This window comes from Panthera onca, chromosome D1 (genome assembly GCF_046562875.1).
Source record: "Panthera onca isolate mPanOnc1 chromosome D1, mPanOnc1 haplotype 2, whole genome shotgun sequence".
Classification (NCBI taxonomy): Eukaryota; Metazoa; Chordata; class Mammalia; order Carnivora; family Felidae; genus Panthera; species Panthera onca.
Genome location: NC_138348.1, coordinates 16,274,360 through 16,290,663, shown reverse-complemented (window position 1 = coordinate 16,290,663; position 16,304 = coordinate 16,274,360). Strand labels below are relative to the sequence as shown.

The window sequence follows — 16,304 nt, the reverse complement described above, 5'->3', positions numbered from 1 at the left end:
AACAGTACCAATAGTAGCTGGTTGCTGGGAGATTTAAATGAAATAATACACATGAAGTACACAGTAAGCAGCTATTACTGTTGTTGTTTTCATTGGTAATCCCGTCATCTTCATCTAGATGTCTCCTTTCTCTCAACCCTGTAAAGTAGCTATGATACCAGGCTGTTTCCATCCAGGTCCTCAAAAGTCTACTTACCCTGCCCAGCAGCTCAGTCAACAGATCTCACAAATCCAAAATGTGGCTGTGCTCTGTGAGGGGGCTGCTCAACATATTGCTTTCCTCTACCTCTCAAAACACAAGGCCCACACAAGAACACATGGCTTCACAGGGGCAACAAACCTCATCGCCCCTCCTGGGAGCTTTTTAAAGCCTCCCTCTAGCAAAGCACAGAAAAGTAATTCTTTGTGCATTAAGGTTACATGAGGAGATGAAGACTGAAAACAGAAAAGTCAATCTGAGATAAAATATAGATAGTCTCAACCCAGATCTTTTTTAATAGCTTAGATAGAAAATATTCCATACTAAGGGACAGTATGGGTTGGAAACTTAACAGCTTAGGCTCTGGGTTCAAATCCTGGGTCAGTTACCCACTAGCTGTGTGATATAAACTGCTCTGAGCCTTAGTTTCCTTTCTGTAAGACAGGAACCTATCAGTACCTACCTCATAAGGACACTGTGAGGGGTAAATGTGATAAGACGAGGTCAACACCACAGTGTTATAGCAAAAGGGATATAGCAAAAGCCTTTAAGATGTTAAACTACCCCCCAAAGTACCTTTGTGGTATTTAGACCACATGTCCCAGTTTGTGATGTAAAACTGGATTTTACATGTAAAACTGTGGTTACCAGCAATTATTCCCTGAAGAACACAAATTCTTATTTGGGGGAGATACATTTTGGAACCATTCACTTTGACTGCCTCTCTGAGACTATGGTTGAAATGTCTAGTTTAAAAGGCCTGGTGTGTGGGAGGGTAGGGGGAGTGGAAAGAGGAAAAGGGAACTCCCCTTTCTTATTTGCTAGGCTTATGGATATTATAACCTGGCATCTGTATCTGGTTTCCAGAAGGCTCTAGTCGACCCAACACAGAAACTATCTCTTGTCCTCATCCATACCCAAAAGGTGGTGGCAGTCGGGCTCCCAAGGCTGGGGCCAACTAAGGGAACATTTGGAACGCTTTCTCCACCCCCGCCCTGCAGTCCTGGCAGGAAATGGAGCTGCTGAGCCTGGAGAGGCACAATTTCCAAGCTTTATTTCACGTGCTAATCAGGTGTCTCTCCCAGTATCCTACTCCTTACCTGCCCGACAGGACACAACACGACACCAAGACAGGGGGAGGGAGGGTCCCTCTCCTCCAAAAAGGCTCTGTCTAGAGCCCGGGAGCTTCCCGGCCCCAGAAAAACCTCTGGTGATAAATTATGCAGCAGCACCTTTGTGTCGCTGCCTCCCAGCCAGATGGGAGGTTTGCTCCCAGTCTTTTGTTTCCGGCTTTGCTCGGAGCTCAGATCCTTGGCTCCGCACAGAGGTGAGGGGGGGAACTCCTGTAGGCCAAGTCAGGGCTTGCAGCAAATCCCAGTGAGGCTTTCCCCAGCTGGGTCTCAGGCGGGGCCTCTCCCTGCCTCACTCCGACCCAAACGCGCAAGGGAATGAGTGTGAGGGACGCCTACAGTCCATCCACTCAGCGATGGGAATGCCTAAGTGCAGCGAAAGAACGAAGTCTGCTCGAAAGGGCGTAAGAGGTGCCCAAGGGCACCGAAGATGTTTCTTTCTTGCTAAATCAAAAATACAGAGCAGAAAATGGAGTCAAACGACTGCCAGGAAGGCCAGTGAATCAGCTCTTCTTAACGGCTGCTCTTGGTTACGGTCAACTTTCCGCAGCCCCCAAAAACATGACATCACTGGCACCAACTTAAAAGGAAGAAACAAAGAGACAACAGGGGTCAAACTTTGGGGTGGAGGAGCTGGGGGCTGGGGGCGACTCATGGGCTTGAGACCCACATCAATTATCCCTGCACACTGACAGGACTCCTGATTGAAGACGGTAGTCATGAAGGAAGGCGGCTCCGCAACAGCCCAGCCCCCAAATTGGGGCAATTACTACCTTATGAGCTCTGGGGCCTGACTCCTTTCCCAGGCCAGTGGGAGGGAGAGCTTGGAATTCTAAACTGTTCCAGCTACAAGAGACCTCAGCCAGCACCTCTCGCCCCAGGTCATGGCAACCTTAGAGTGAGGTGCCTGGCCACATCCCTGACCACAGAGCTTTTAACAAGGAAGCTCCCAGAGGAAAACCCCATCTCCTAGGACCTCTCCCAGGAGAACTAAGGTGGAGTGGGCTCCTTGGACTCATGATATAGTTTAACAGATCTCTTTTCTGGATGTGTGGACAGGAGGGAATTATGCTTAGGTCTCATTAGGTTTTCAAGGGGGGGGGTAGTGGGAAGAAGGAGCAAGATCTTTAAAAGAGAAAAGCAAAAAACCAGCTGAAATGAAGAGCTAAACTTCATTCTATTTCAGCACATGGCACTGTAGTTAGTGTAATGATTTACCTGTCTCCCATAGTCTAGATGGAAGAACCATCTCTAATCTATTTATGCAGACTTGCTAACAAACAGCTAACGTTTTATCCAAGCCTGTAGAACAGAGCAGTCTGTGCTGAGTGGTTTGAATATACTATTATCTCATTTAATTTTTATAATAGTCTCACATGAAAATTTATTACTACTCCAGTTCTGCCCCCCGCCCCCCCGCCCCATTTACAGGTAAGAACCCTGAAGTTCAGGGAGATTAAGGGTTTTGCACAGGGTCACCAAGAAGTGTCGAAGCACAGATTTAAACCTAGGTGTGCCTGGTGCCTGTGCTTCTTCATCACTGAACTATATATGTGGTGATTAAGAATAGTGCCTGGAGGGGCGCCTGGGTGGCGCAGTCGGTTAAGCGTCCGACTTCAGCCAGGTCACAATCTCGCGGTCCATGAGTTCGAGCCCCGCATCGGGCTCTGGGCTGATGGCTCAGAGCCTGGAGCCTGTTTCCGATTCTGTGTCTCCCTCTCTCTCTGACCCTCCCCCGTTCATGCTCTGTCTCTCTCTGTCCCAAAAATAAATAAAAAATTAAAAAAAAAAAAAAAGAATAGTGCCTGGGAAATGTGTGTTCGCTGAATGAATGAACAAATGAATGAGTGCAGAACCCAGTTTAGGAGATGCTCCTGAGTGTATTTCAGAGAAAGAACCTGACCCTGTCAGCTCTAGGCTGGATGGAGAGTGGCAGCTACAGACATTCATCAGAGCTATTTATAGGGCTAAACCTGGGCTCTGCCAGCCAACTAGTCAGCAGGAAGTCTTTCCTGGGACACTGAATCCCACCACACTGAGAAGGGGAGAAGAGCTTCCGATGCTGAAGATGAGATGGTAATCCAGACACAGTCTGGGGCCCAGATGCCCCACACCTAGGCAACTGTGGCAAAACTTGCGGCTAGGATTCATCAAGGAAGTTAGAGATTATGGCTGGAATAGGCTAACAGACCTAGTCACCAAGGGCATGGAACTGTGTCACAATTATGAGTTGTGCCCAATCATTCAAAAAGACAAGTCTTTTTCTTCACATAGTTCCCGAAATTCCCTATTCAAGAAGCCCCTCGTATTGCTCGTCTCTTCCAAGAAGAAACAACATAGCCAATCCTTCCCACTTTTCTTCTTCTTAGGGATCAAGATTAGCAATCAGTAGAGTCAGCAAAGACCTATCAAATACCCTGTCCTCTGTGACCTTCTGTGTTCTTTGCTGGCCCAGACGATGGACATGCCCAACGTGTTCTGTATCAGACACAGCCAGACTGGTTCCCTTGCACCTGTCATTCTTAATACCATGTGCCAGTCCCAAAGATGTCATCCGATATTCAACAGCGGACAGAAGAGGAAATCCAAAATCAGTGACAAGCCAAGCATCTTTCACAAGTCCAATGAGACGAGGGACAAGGTCAACCAAGCACCAGGACAAGAGATAGATGGAAAGGAGACCAGTCTCAGCTCTCCTCCTTTGCGCTCAATCTCAGAAAGAGTCTTCTATCTACCTAAGCCCCTGGGCAGAATTTTCAGTTTTTTGCTTACGTGGAAGAGACCTCCATAGCAAACATGGTTTCCGGTCTTCCAATGGTGGTAGACTGCCTGAGGCCTCACCTCAACCGTCAAGAGAAAGATACCCAGGGCTATCACCAGCAATCAAATTTCCCTCTAAAATCTATAAAGTTGGAGTGTCAACCCCAACCTGTTTAGCTCAGGCCAAAGACATAAGCTCTAGGAAAAGCCCACAGGACTCGAAGCATCCAAATAAGCGCCTTAAATCTTAGTGTCTTGAATCCACTCCTAGTCGTGGTCATTGACCTACTATAAAACACGGTCTTCTCCCTGAGCCCCTAAACATTGTGTTAGGGACTCTCTTGGTGATATTTTTGGTTGAGGAACTGCTCAGTCTCACTGATGAACCACGAATCTATCCTCTCTCTCCTACCTCCCCCCTTCACCCCCAAGGATGGTTAAGTGTTAGCCTAGGGGAAGTTTCATTCTTCATATCACTGAGTGTCCTTGTGCATGTGCACTGAAAGTCTCCCGCGCTCAGAAGTTTCTGTTAAATTTTTGTCCTTAAAAAGAACCCAAAAGAGTTATGAAGTACCCTCTCGGCCTTTTTCTGTTAAGCATTAAATACACTCAATTTTCTACCCCCATTGTCAGTGCAGATGTAGCATATGCAGTTTTGACAGCTCTGGAGCAATAAAATCCTCTTGGCCAGTCTCAGCCCAGAACCTTCCAGCTCCCCTTTCCCTAGGGCAGAAGGCGACAATCTCCTCTCTGGTTTTGTTGGTATCCGTTTTAGACTTTTTTTTTTTTTTTTTTTTTTTTTTTTTTCCTTTTTTCCCAGTGCCTTGCCATTTCCCTTGATCTTTTTCAAAACTTCCTCCAGGGGGCCGAGAGGAAAGTTCCATCTCCTTCTCTCGCAGCCCGAAGGGGGAAACCCCCCAAAAAGCATAGCTGTCCCTTTAAGGGGCCCATGTGGTGGGAAGAGCAGCTACATTCCTACCCCAGTAGGGCCGCTGTCCCGACACGCCAAAGAGGCTACAAATAACCTTCTAGGAGAGAGCCCGGGAGGGGGAGAGCACAGCGCGAGCAGGAACGTGGCTCCGCCAGGCTACTACGCGGAGAGGAAGAGCCGAGAGCGGAGAGAAAGAGCTCAGTGGGCGTTAGAGAGGGCATGGAAAAAGTCGTTTAAAACCTACGGGTAGTTTAAATAACAGACACGAGAACTCTGTTTTGGATTTGGGAGGTAAACCAATCTTTAAAACGAGTGCCCAGGCATCTCCACGCCATGCCAGGGAAGTTCCGAAATCTGCACTGTTTCCACACGAGCTCCCGTACGTTAAAGAAAAGAATCGGTGCAAGCAAGGCCAGGGTCTAGAGACCCTTCCAATCCGAGCCCACCCCCTCATCCGGGCTGCGAGACTGAGAAGATTCGTATTCCCCCCCCCCCCCCCCGGGTTGAATAGGGTTGGGGTTCAAAGATCAAAGTTCTTTGATCTTTGGGCACAAACTAGAGGCAGCTGCTAAATCAAGGGGTACACCCATGGTGCTTCGGAGGCTGCGGAGAAACAGATTCCAGTGGAGCCCTAATCACACACAACAGTTGCGCACGGGCACCAAACAAGTTATTAATAAGGAGCAGATGAAGCAGCACTTCTGCTGCTATCCGTCCAGCTCCCCCGAGGGTCGCCGCGCGGACACGGGGGCTGCCTTGTGATGTTCGGTGATACCCGCCCCACTACCCGGGCCAGGACGGACCTGCGGGAGCCTTCCAGCAGTTTCTTCCCCGTGTCCCTCCTCTGCCCCTTTTCCAGCCCGGTTTCCTCCCCCTCTCCCCCACCGGGAAGGATCCAGGGCAGGAAGCTGATTGGTCGCAGCCAGGAGAGGGAACCCAAAACACACTAAGGGGAGATGCTGCGAGCAAGCAGTACCCGAAGACCCTCGGTGGGAGCAAGGTCTGGAGTCCGAGGAACTGTTCTCCGAACAGAGGACTCCCCAGAGCCTAAGCATTCCACTGGAGCCCCGCTCCGCAATCCGCCCGAGACCCCCGGCCCCTGCAAGGAGGGATTTTTACAATTTATGGTTTAGCAACCATCCTTCCCCGCCTCCCTTTCTTCGCGCACATTCATTCGCACCAAGGACCCAGAGACCGTGTCTTAACCTGAAAGGGAAGCAGCCCCCAGCTCTTCAAACAGCGGCGAGGGAAGACGGCGGGCGCCTCGGATCTTCCCTGAGCCCGGCCCAGATCCGAGCCGGGGAGTTCCTCCACGGCCGACCCTCTCCCGCTGGAAGGGCTGGGGGAGCTCCTGCTTCCCTCCCCGGAAAGCACGCCCAGGGTTACTGCGTGGAGTGAGGGCGCGGGGTCTGAGGCCCCAGCCCGCGCGCCGCCCCGCTCTCGGGAGGTGAGTCCTGCAGCGGCCGGACCCACGGACAAACTTTCCCGGCGGGCCGGGCGGCGCGGGCTCCGCGGCGCCGCTTACCGTGTGCGCAGAGCAGGGCGCCAAGCAGCAGCGCGCCCCACGGCCGCCTCATGGTGCCGCGGCCGCCGCCGGCGCTCCCTGCCGGCCGGGGGTCCCGCCGGCTCCCGCGGGACCGCGCGGAGGAGGGAGTCGGCGCAGGGTCCCGAAGGGAAAGCGTCCCGGTCCGCGGCGGCGGGCGCGCCCCGCAAGTCGCCCTCCGGCCGCTGCTGCCTCCAGTGCTGCCGGAGCCGAAGCCGCCCCGCCAGGGGACCGGGAGGGGGTGTCCCGGGCCTGGCCGCCCCGCCCCCCGCGCCGCAGCCCCCGCCACAGCCACCGCGCCTGGTCCCGCCCCCAGCGCCGGGCCGGCCCCTTCCCGCCCTCGGCCCCCGTCCCCCCCGCCCCCCCGCTCCACCGCCCCCCGCTAGATTCCCCGGGCCCCCACCCGCTAGCGCCTCCTGCGCTGGCCTCGCTCCTCTTCAGGCCGCCCCCACATTCCTGGTCCTCGAGAGAGCCCCCCTCCGTGTCCCCATTACTACTGCTCAAATGTCCCTAATTTAAAAAAAAAACTATCCCAGCGGCAACTCTCGATCCCTCTCACTCTACTCTGTGCCAGAGAGGAGCACCCGGGCTGACCCAAGTCTCCTGGACGTGACCCCTGCCCCCCTACCAGCCCCAAGCCCAGACTTTATTGATGTCTCAGAATACGCAAGGCTTGCTAATGCATAATCCTCTAGGTCTTTATTAACATCAAACAAGGGACATCAGGGGGCCTGGAGTGCTGTATCTTAACTAGCATTCTCACTGTCAAAATTCCTTTTCTGAGATTTTCTTCTTGCTCCACCCCCACCCCGGTCTAGGCAGCGTTGTGCTAGGGCTAAATAATTCCACGACTCCCCCTTTTCATTTACTCATTTCCTGAGGTGGTTGTCTGGGTCCTGTCGCCCCAGCTCAGACGTCCAGAATTGGCCTAGACATAGTTCCTCCTCGCTGTCTTTGTAAATCAGCGGTGTTAGCCTCTTCACCTTCTTTGACTTTCTGATCCTGGCAAGGAAGGAAGGGGGTAAGGAAGTAAGTCTTTACTTGTAGTTGCACTTTCACAAAGACCTCAGCCTCCTCCAGGCTTCTGTCTGTAGGGCTTTCCAGCTGTATTTAACTTTTGGGTGATTATAGAAAGTTATAAATTCTCTTGTCTTAGCTTCAGGCTCTATCCTCTCCCCAGAGCAGATTAGTAACATGGGTTAGTTTTGTTTCTTGGTTGAATCTCGTCTTGTTACTTTTGTCCAAGCCCCTAACTTCCTTAGGGTCCTATATATCAATTTTCCCTCCAAGCTGATATGCCAACATTTCCTGGCTTTGGATCTTCTGCGATCTCATTAAACCACTTTCCTCTTACTAGTAAATAGAATCAGGAAGCCCCAAATGCCCCATGTTAGCTGAGGGGAAAGTAATTTGGTATAGTGCAAAAGTGGCTATTAGGAGATTTCTCCAATGGATAAGTTTGACATTTCATCCTTGCTTGTTTTCAATTTTTCAAAGGATTTCACTTCAAATTATCATCCTTTACCAAAGCTAACGTTAACTTTGCAACAGCAACAACAACAACAACAAAAAGTAAAGTGTTAAGTCCTTTAGCCAGTACTTCTGTATACTGTTCTGCCTGAAATTTTTACACAGATGAAATGTGGTTGAACTAGCATCACCATGGTAACTAATATTGAGGCATTTTCTCTGTGTGTAGTTCTTCGTGCTGACTGAAGGCGGCAGTCGAGTCAGGTCAGGTTTCTGTGATCTTCCTGCTGGGAAAGACAGTCCACCTTTATGACCTATGGCACCTCAGCCTAAAATCCAAGGAGAAAAAAAGTGAAAAGTAGAGCCTGATTTTCAACACACATTCCCCCACCTCACAATGTTTGTGATGCGACCTTGGTTTGTCTCAGGGTTTCAATATATGCTGTTTATATGCTTTTCGACCTGTTGAGAAAGATCTTATGATTCTGGAGACCATATTTTTTTTCCACAGGAAAACTAAGGACATGTGGTATAATGAATACATTTGTCCCAAAAAATCCAGGACAGGCAGTCACCATACTTTCAATGTCAGGGGATTAAGAATTTATAAACATCTGTATGCGAAGGATAGGTTTCTTTCCAGAAGGCATGATTTATGTTGTTTTCCTGGGATTGGGGAGGAAGGGGGAGGCTGGCTGTCCCTGTCTGACTCAGGCTCAAGAGACTGAATTTTGTGTGCGCATCCCAAGTCCCCCTCCTCCATGGTTCAGTGTGGTTCTGGTGCACAGAGCCATCCCTGGCTGCTGTGAGTCACTGAGAATATCAATGGGTAGAAACGAATGAACTTCGTGCATAGTCCCTGCCTGGGTCACCCCCTAGAGTGAGTTAAGTCTTGGCTGTCAGAAACTGCTCCTATGCCAGGAGTGCTAAGCTATATTTATTTTTACCAGGCCTCTCAGACTTTCTTGTTTGGAGTGAGAGATCCTGAAAAGGATGCCAGAATGGGCTGTTTGTCTCCTTTTTATTGTCCTTTGGGACATGCCCCTAGCAAAGTTGTAGGGGACTGCCAATTCCAGAGGGGTCTCAGAGGCATTAGTTTCCTCAGAAACACCACCTTCTTCCTTCATCCTTCCAGGACACACCAGGGAACTGAATTTCCAAAATCAGAATATTGCCCTGAATTAGACCATCACTAATGGCCTTTACAAAGGAAACACAGGGAGTGCTACAGAAACCAGATAGAAATGGGCACTATTTTGATCCAATTGGGTTGGCAGAATTCTCTTATAACCTAGGCATCACTCAACAACCTGCATTTCTAGACATAATTCATCTGAAAGAGTAAAAGGCCTGAAGTTTTACACTTGAAAACAGTTGTTCTCAATCAGGAGTGATTTTCCAGCCACGGGGCGATCCCAGGAGACACTTTGGGGCGTGAGTGCCACTGGCAAATACTGGGTAGACTCCAAGGATACTGCTAAACATCCTCCAATGATCACGACATCCCTCCCCACAAAGAATTATATGACAAAGAATTATCCAGCCCCAAATTTTAATATTGCTGATGTTGAAAGACCCTGCTTTGAAAGATTAAGAACACGAGTCTGTGACGAACTTCTCCATCTCTTCTCCAGAATCACCTTTTTTGTCAAGGCAGTGTGAATGGAGGGAAAGAGTTCTTAAAACTGTAGAAGGAAAAACAAAACAAAAGCACAGCTAAAGGAGCTTAAGGGGTCCTACACCTGCTTCTTCTGCCTGGGGAGGCTTACTTCCGGTATTTGCTCACTTAGTAAGTACTTATTAAGGGCATATTATGTTCCAGGCAATGTAGAGGCAGTGGTAAGTATATACATGGGGTCCCTAGAACTTACAGACTGATGGCTGGCATTGGGAGGGGACACAATGCAGAGGCATTGAAAGAATGATCCCACAAATGACTTTAAAGCTGTAAGTGATAAGGACATTCAAGGACAAGTACTGAGTTCTATGAAAGGAGAGACTTGATTTAGAATTGGGGATGCAAGGAAGGCCTGTTAGAGGCCCTGACACTTAAGCTGAGTAAGAGTCTTCAGGCTGGGAGTGGATGGGGAGAGCTTTGTTGCAGGCAGAAGGAGCAGCATTTGCAAAGGCCCTGAGCCAGGAAAGAGTCCCGAGTATTTATGAGAAAGTATCATTAACTGTTAGCAATGGGTGCTTTTATCTAAGTCCAGGGGGCTACTACTGGAGAAAGGGAGAAAAAATGAAAGTATAAAGAAAGGGTCTGATTGGCATTTCTGTGCTTTCTTTAATCACAAACCTTCACGCCACCATTTCTAGAGCCAGTACTTTTCATATCTAACTCAGTGGTGGTACTCACATCAGGGGCTGGGGGACAATGGCTGATTCAGTTCCCTGGCCTAACATGGGGCCCACCCTGAAAAGTGAGACATTCTAAGCACATTTTTTTTTTTTTTATCTCCTGAAAGCTTGATATTCACGTATTTGGCATGTATAAGTAGAGCCTTTGCAGCAAATACTTCTGCCCGTCTTGTTTATTTCAGCAGCAAAGATAAATTTAGAATGGTGGATAAACAGATGGATCAATGAATAAAAACTCATTTAATTAACAAACATATATCAAGCATCTATGCAAATGGCCTCTCCGTTTTCACTTGCCCTTTATAATTCATTCTCTACATTACAGAAACCAGAGTGACTTCTTAAAAAACATAAATCAGGTAATGTCATTACTGGGCTTAAAACCTTCTGATGGTTTCCTATTGCACTTGGAATCATATCCATACTTCTCATGTGGCTTTCAAGGTCCTTCATGATCTGGCTTCTGCCTCCTACTTTGACCACTTCTCCCCTTATTCATTTTGCTTTAGTCACACTGGCTTTCCTTCAGCTCTGCAACATGCTATCATTTCTTCGAGTTTTTGCATGAGCTACCTCCTCTACTGTTTCCCCAGGCCCTCCCATGGCAGATCTCAGCACAGCATACCAGCCTCAGAGAAACCTCATCTTATCACCCTAAAGTTGCCTTGTTCTCCCTCCCTGCCTTTACCCTATTTTATTTAGGAGGTTAGATAAGGTTTCCCGAGGTGATGGCATTGGCCTTTGTCTTACAGGATGTACAAAAGTTTACTAGGCAGAAAATGTGGGAGAGGTACATTCTAGGTAGAAAGAAAAACTTATACCAAAGCAAGGGAGTGGGAAAGAGCCAGTATGCTTGGGAAGAGTGAGTAGGAAAGTATGGCTGGAGTATTACATATGTAGCGAAGAGTAAATGGCAAGGTGGCTGGGAAAATAGGTTGGGACCAGACTGTGAAGGGATATATATTGTCTGCATGTTTAGGAATTTGCTCCATCCTAGTCATGGTGAGTCAGCAATTTATTTATTTATTTATTTGTTTGTTTGTTTATTTATTTATTTTTAGTTTTGTTTATTTTTGAGAGAAAGAGAGAGCGCGTGCGCCTGTGCAAGTGGGGGAGGGGCAGAGAGAGAGGGGGACAGAGGATCCAAAGTGGGATCTGCACTCACAGCAGAGCCTGATACAGGGGCTCAAACTCATGAAAACTGAACTGTGGGAGTCTGAACTGTGAGATCATGACCTGAGCTGAGTTTGGACATTTAACTGAGTGAACCACCCGGGCACCCAGCAACGCTTTTAAAGTATCGAAGTAACTTGGTCAGATTTGAGTTTTAGAACAATAAACTCTTGTAACAATCTAGGGATGAACTGGGGGAAAAATAAATGCAGAGACTGTAGCTTTTTGTCCTAAGATTCTAAAGTTTGGGAACTTACAATTCATATCCTAAGTTTATTTAGTTATTCCTAGTATATTCCCTCTCATCCTGAATGAATTCTCTTAGCTTGTCCACATGCGGCATTGTTCAATATGCCTTTTGTTTGCTGTTTTTTTTGTTTTGTTTTGTTTTCTGGGCATTTCTTAACATGCAGTGATCTCTCACACACAACATTTAGGTATATGAAGGATATGCCAATGCTCTGTTTGCTTTTTAAAAAATTTTTAATGTTTATTTATTTTTGAGAGACAGAGCATGAGAAGGGGATGGGCAGAGAGAGAGGGAGACACAGAATCCAAAGCAGGCTCCAGGCTCTGGGCTGTCAGCACAGAGCCTGATGTGGGGCTCGAACTCATGACTGGAGCCGGAGTCAGATGCTTAACTGACTGAGCCACCCAGGCGCCCCAGTTTGATTTTTTTTTTAAGTTTACTTATTTATTTTGAGAGAAAGAGAGCTATCGGGGGAAGGGCAGAGAAAGAGAGGGGAGGAAGAGAGAATCCCAAACAGGCACTGTTAGCACGGAGCCCGAAGACTGGCTCAAACTCACAAACTGAGATCATGACCTTAGCCAAAATCAAGAGTTGGTTGATTAATGAGCTACCCAGGTGCTCCTGTTTGATTTTTTAAAAGTTTATTTATTTAAGTAATCTCTACACCCAACCTGGGGTTCAAACTCACAACCCTGAGATCCCTGCACTCTTCTAACTGAGCCAGCCAGGTGCCCCTCTATTTGATTTTTAATGCCCTTCTCAACAACGCCTTGCATTTTGCTGGCCTTTTTGTTTAATGAATTTATTTCATGAATTGATTCCTATGAGGAAACCATAAATCCTATGGATTGGATAGATTTAATTTTCTAGGCTTTTAATCTGGGGCGGGGGGGGAGTCTACTTAACAGGTATTTATTCTGTCAGGCACTATGCATGTCCTAGAAACTTAAAAATGAGTGAACATTGTCTCTTGCCTTCAAGGAACTCACAATCTAGTAGGACAGTTCAAAGAATTTTTTTAATGACATAAATGCTTATCAAGTGCATACTCGAGGACAGAGGAAGGCACAGCTAAGTTTTGTGAACTACCAAGAAAGATCAGAAAATCTCTTTCCCTTTCAAACTGTATGAAAGTATAATTCCCAACTCTTTTTACAGCATTTGAAAATATAATATAACAAGAAGGTTCAAGTCTGTAATCACCTTTGAGCTCCGGTTCAATTTAAGCCATGTCCTCATAACCACTTGCTTGTAATGCATTAGTTATTTTTAACTAAGAGTTTGTGAATGTTTCTTTTTCTTTTCTTTGCAAATTCTCCCAAATCTCTGGGTTGTTGACCTGTAGCAGTTCAAAATGACTTGTCTGTAAATAGCATTTTTTAATTTGAACATGTTAATCCCATACAGTGGCATCACACTTAGTTTCTGCTTTGCTTTTACGGAAGATAAGTCTTTTAAGAAGAGCTCAGCATGAATTTCATGACCTGCATTTCTTAGTAGCTACTTTGCCTTTAGCATCTTTTCTGCTTGATGAGTCGATAAAAGCTTGTCCTAGTTTCTTGAACCTATTTTGTAGCAATAATTCAGCCTGCATTTTTTCTTTCCTTATTGTTTCCTTGAAGTTTAAAACTATTTAGTACATTCATGTTTGCTTTCCTGTAGTTCTCAATTTAAGGGAGAAATTTCTTCCGTGTCAGTCTCATCATAGGTCCTCTGCAGAGCCAGAGATGTCTATTAATTTTCTCCTTATAATTAGGAATTATAATCTGATAAACTAATGTCTCCACATATCATCTCTTGTAGGTGTTTTTCTGATTGCTTTGACCTTGATGTTTCTGTTCCTTATGCTGTAGGAATGACTTTAACATCTGGTACCTTCCCTATGCTTTCATCAATTTCATATCGCTTGCTTACTCTCAGGTTGTGGAGCTGTCTTCTGAGTTGGTTGTTTACCGGGATGATTATTTGCTTAGGTAACCTTTTCAGAAGTATGTTATGATAATTTAAGAATCTGAAAACCCATCCAAATTGAAAGTTGACATTTTTTTTCTTTCCTTAACATTCAACAAGGTCACAGAATTACATCTGCTTTTAACAAGTCTTGCGTATTTCCACTCTTCTTAAGACCCATGTTGTGTTTATTTCACTAAAAAATGTCCTCTGCTACTGAAGTGTGGCCAAAATCTGTTATCATGTACTCTATGGTAGAAGAGAAGTCTAAAAGTAGCTGTTCCTTCTTGGGAAAAACAAATACTATCTGGAAGGTCATCACTTCTGCTTTAAAAATATTTTGAAGATTTTCAAGTCATTTATTGTTTGTTTTCAAGTTATAATACATACCTATTATAGAAAATTTTGAGAATATATAAAAGTATAAAGAAGAAAAATAAAACAGTCAGTAATTCCAACACCAGTAAGGCTACCTGTTATTTCTGTGCAACCTCAAATTTTCTTGAAGCCTTAGTCTAGCAACCTCCTACCCTTTTCTTCCTCAATAGACTGTTCAAGACATTAAGAGTAGAAGGCTGACTTTAAATATAAGGGTCCTTAGGATTTTTATGGAAGGGATGGAGCTGTAGGAAAAAGCTACTAATTGCTCCAGAGATGACATCTTGTTCTTATTTAGCTTTCTTTGAGTCATTAACAGTCGGGCGCCACTGGTGCTGAAACTTATCATTATTATAACCGCAAATGGGTTAATGCCCAAACAAAGCTATATTCTTGGGGCTGGTTCCCAGCTCCACCACACAGATCCCAACAGCAGCACCCTCCAAGTCCCAGGATAATGCTCCACAAATAAGAGGATGTCAAATGTTCAGCCTGGACTTGAAATTCTCTTCTTTTATCTGGGAGCTTCCAGTTACTGGCAGGGCAGAGCAAAAGGAAAAATAAATAAATAAAAAACCAAGCCAACAAACCCTAAAAAAAGAGGCTGTGTGGTTTAGTGGTCAGACCACTAGCCTGGAGGTTGGGATAGCTGTGATCCAGTTCTAGCTCTCTCACCGATTGGCTGGATGATGCTAGATAAGTCATTTTCCTGCCATGTTCCTCAGTTTCTCTGCTAAAAAAAAAGGGAGAAGTACCTTAGGAAGTTTTTATGAGGACAAATGAATGATCTGCAAATAGCTTCGGGTTGCTTGGAAATAAAATTGTAAACCTTAATAATTACTATCCTATTACTTTATTAATAGCATAGTAATAAGTCACAGGTGTGAAAGTTATGAAACTTCTATACCCTCAAGCTGCACGGGGGGGGAGGGGCAAGAGGCAAGCATCGAGGAAGAAAGCAAATATTTTTATCAAATTTGCAGGACCTGACATTAAATACCAAATTAGTAAATTCATTACCTCGAGATCATAAATGCAGGTCCTAGTTTGGCTCTGATCCTTACCACATCCAAACTCAGAGTGACTCACAGGAGCCTAGAAATAAGACACATATACAATTTTAAGGGAAAGGGAGAATTAGGAGGTTTGAAGCTCCTGCTGGAGAAGGCTAAGAATAGACCGCGGACACAAAGAGAAGAAGGTCCTCTTTCCCTTTCCTCCCAGTGTAGGTGGTCCACTGGCTTCATGGATATTCCTCCCATAGCATGATTTTTCTTTCTTCTTTCCTACCTGCCTTCCATATCTTCTTCTTCCTTCTTTAATTCACTTCTTTCTCATTTTTTTTTTTTTCACAAAAATCTCATATTGTGGGAACTAACTTAAAAAGTGAGGATACAGTGGCTTTTCCTACCAGGTTTCAACTGTGACAGGAACTACAGACCACTAACCTGTTGCTGGAGTGGAGAGGAGCAAAAAGAAATATCTGGGTATCTGGGAAGTTAAACACCAATGAATGCTTTCCTTTCTTAAAAGAGAAGTCATCAATTAGGCATATAAAGGGGGAAAAAATCTGGTAGTGTCCTTGTTTGTGCACCCCATCCCCTCAAGAAATGAAATGTCTTGGTAGGAAAAAAGAAAGACACTTGGGAAGGGTATCAAATAGTAAGGGATAGGAGTAGAAATTGGGACTAAAGATAAATAGGATTTTGAGAGGATATATTAATGAACTAGAGGATTTAATAAGCACCTTCTGCGTGTCCAGCCTGGATATAGGCTGAAAAGACACATTCCTGACCTCAAGGAGCAGCCAAGATATACGCCTGTGAAAGCACTTGGTAGCAGTTTAAGGCAGCAAATAATAAAGAGATAAACATAGGTCATGGGGCATTAAGTGTTTATGGGAATTTAGGGGTGGGAGCTATTACTGCAAGTTAGGATAACAGCTGTATAAAGCAGAAATAGCAGTTATGAAATTCAGAAATCGCGGACGCGGAGGGCTGGCAATAACTTTTCGACACCGGGAAATGTGACAGATTCAAGGGAATCTCCACCTCAAATTCCTCTAAAACCAGCTCCTCAAGAATGGGAGTCCTAAGAAAACTCGACCGCCGTGAAGCGACTGCTCCCGGAACCGGTGTGGCCAGCTTGGGGTTGCGATACGG

The 16,304-nt window shown here is 46.1% G+C and overlaps 1 protein-coding gene and 1 long non-coding RNA gene across 3 annotated transcripts in view; both read right to left on the bottom strand.

Moving 5' to 3' along the window:
* Positions 1-6,819, bottom strand: part of LRP4 (LDL receptor related protein 4) — a 51,573-nt gene extending 44,754 nt beyond the window's left edge. The window contains exon 1 of the mRNA XM_060606541.3: positions 6,546-6,819. Coding sequence (XP_060462524.1) covers positions 6,546-6,597 — 52 coding nt within the window. The 5' untranslated portion in view covers positions 6,598-6,819. The remainder of the gene's footprint in view (positions 1-6,545) is intronic.
* A 424-nt stretch (positions 6,820-7,243) lies between these two features.
* Positions 7,244-16,283, bottom strand: LOC132661720 (uncharacterized). Of its 2 annotated transcripts, XR_009602384.2 has the most exons (4): positions 16,194-16,283; positions 15,163-15,237; positions 8,225-8,362; positions 7,244-7,565 (listed from the first exon to the last, which is right to left on the bottom strand). It is a non-coding gene; the product is annotated as an uncharacterized LOC132661720 (long non-coding RNA). The 2 variants fall into 2 exon arrangements; XR_009602383.2 differs by having other exon boundaries at positions 7,244-8,362.
* Positions 16,284-16,304: the final 21 nt, after the last annotated feature.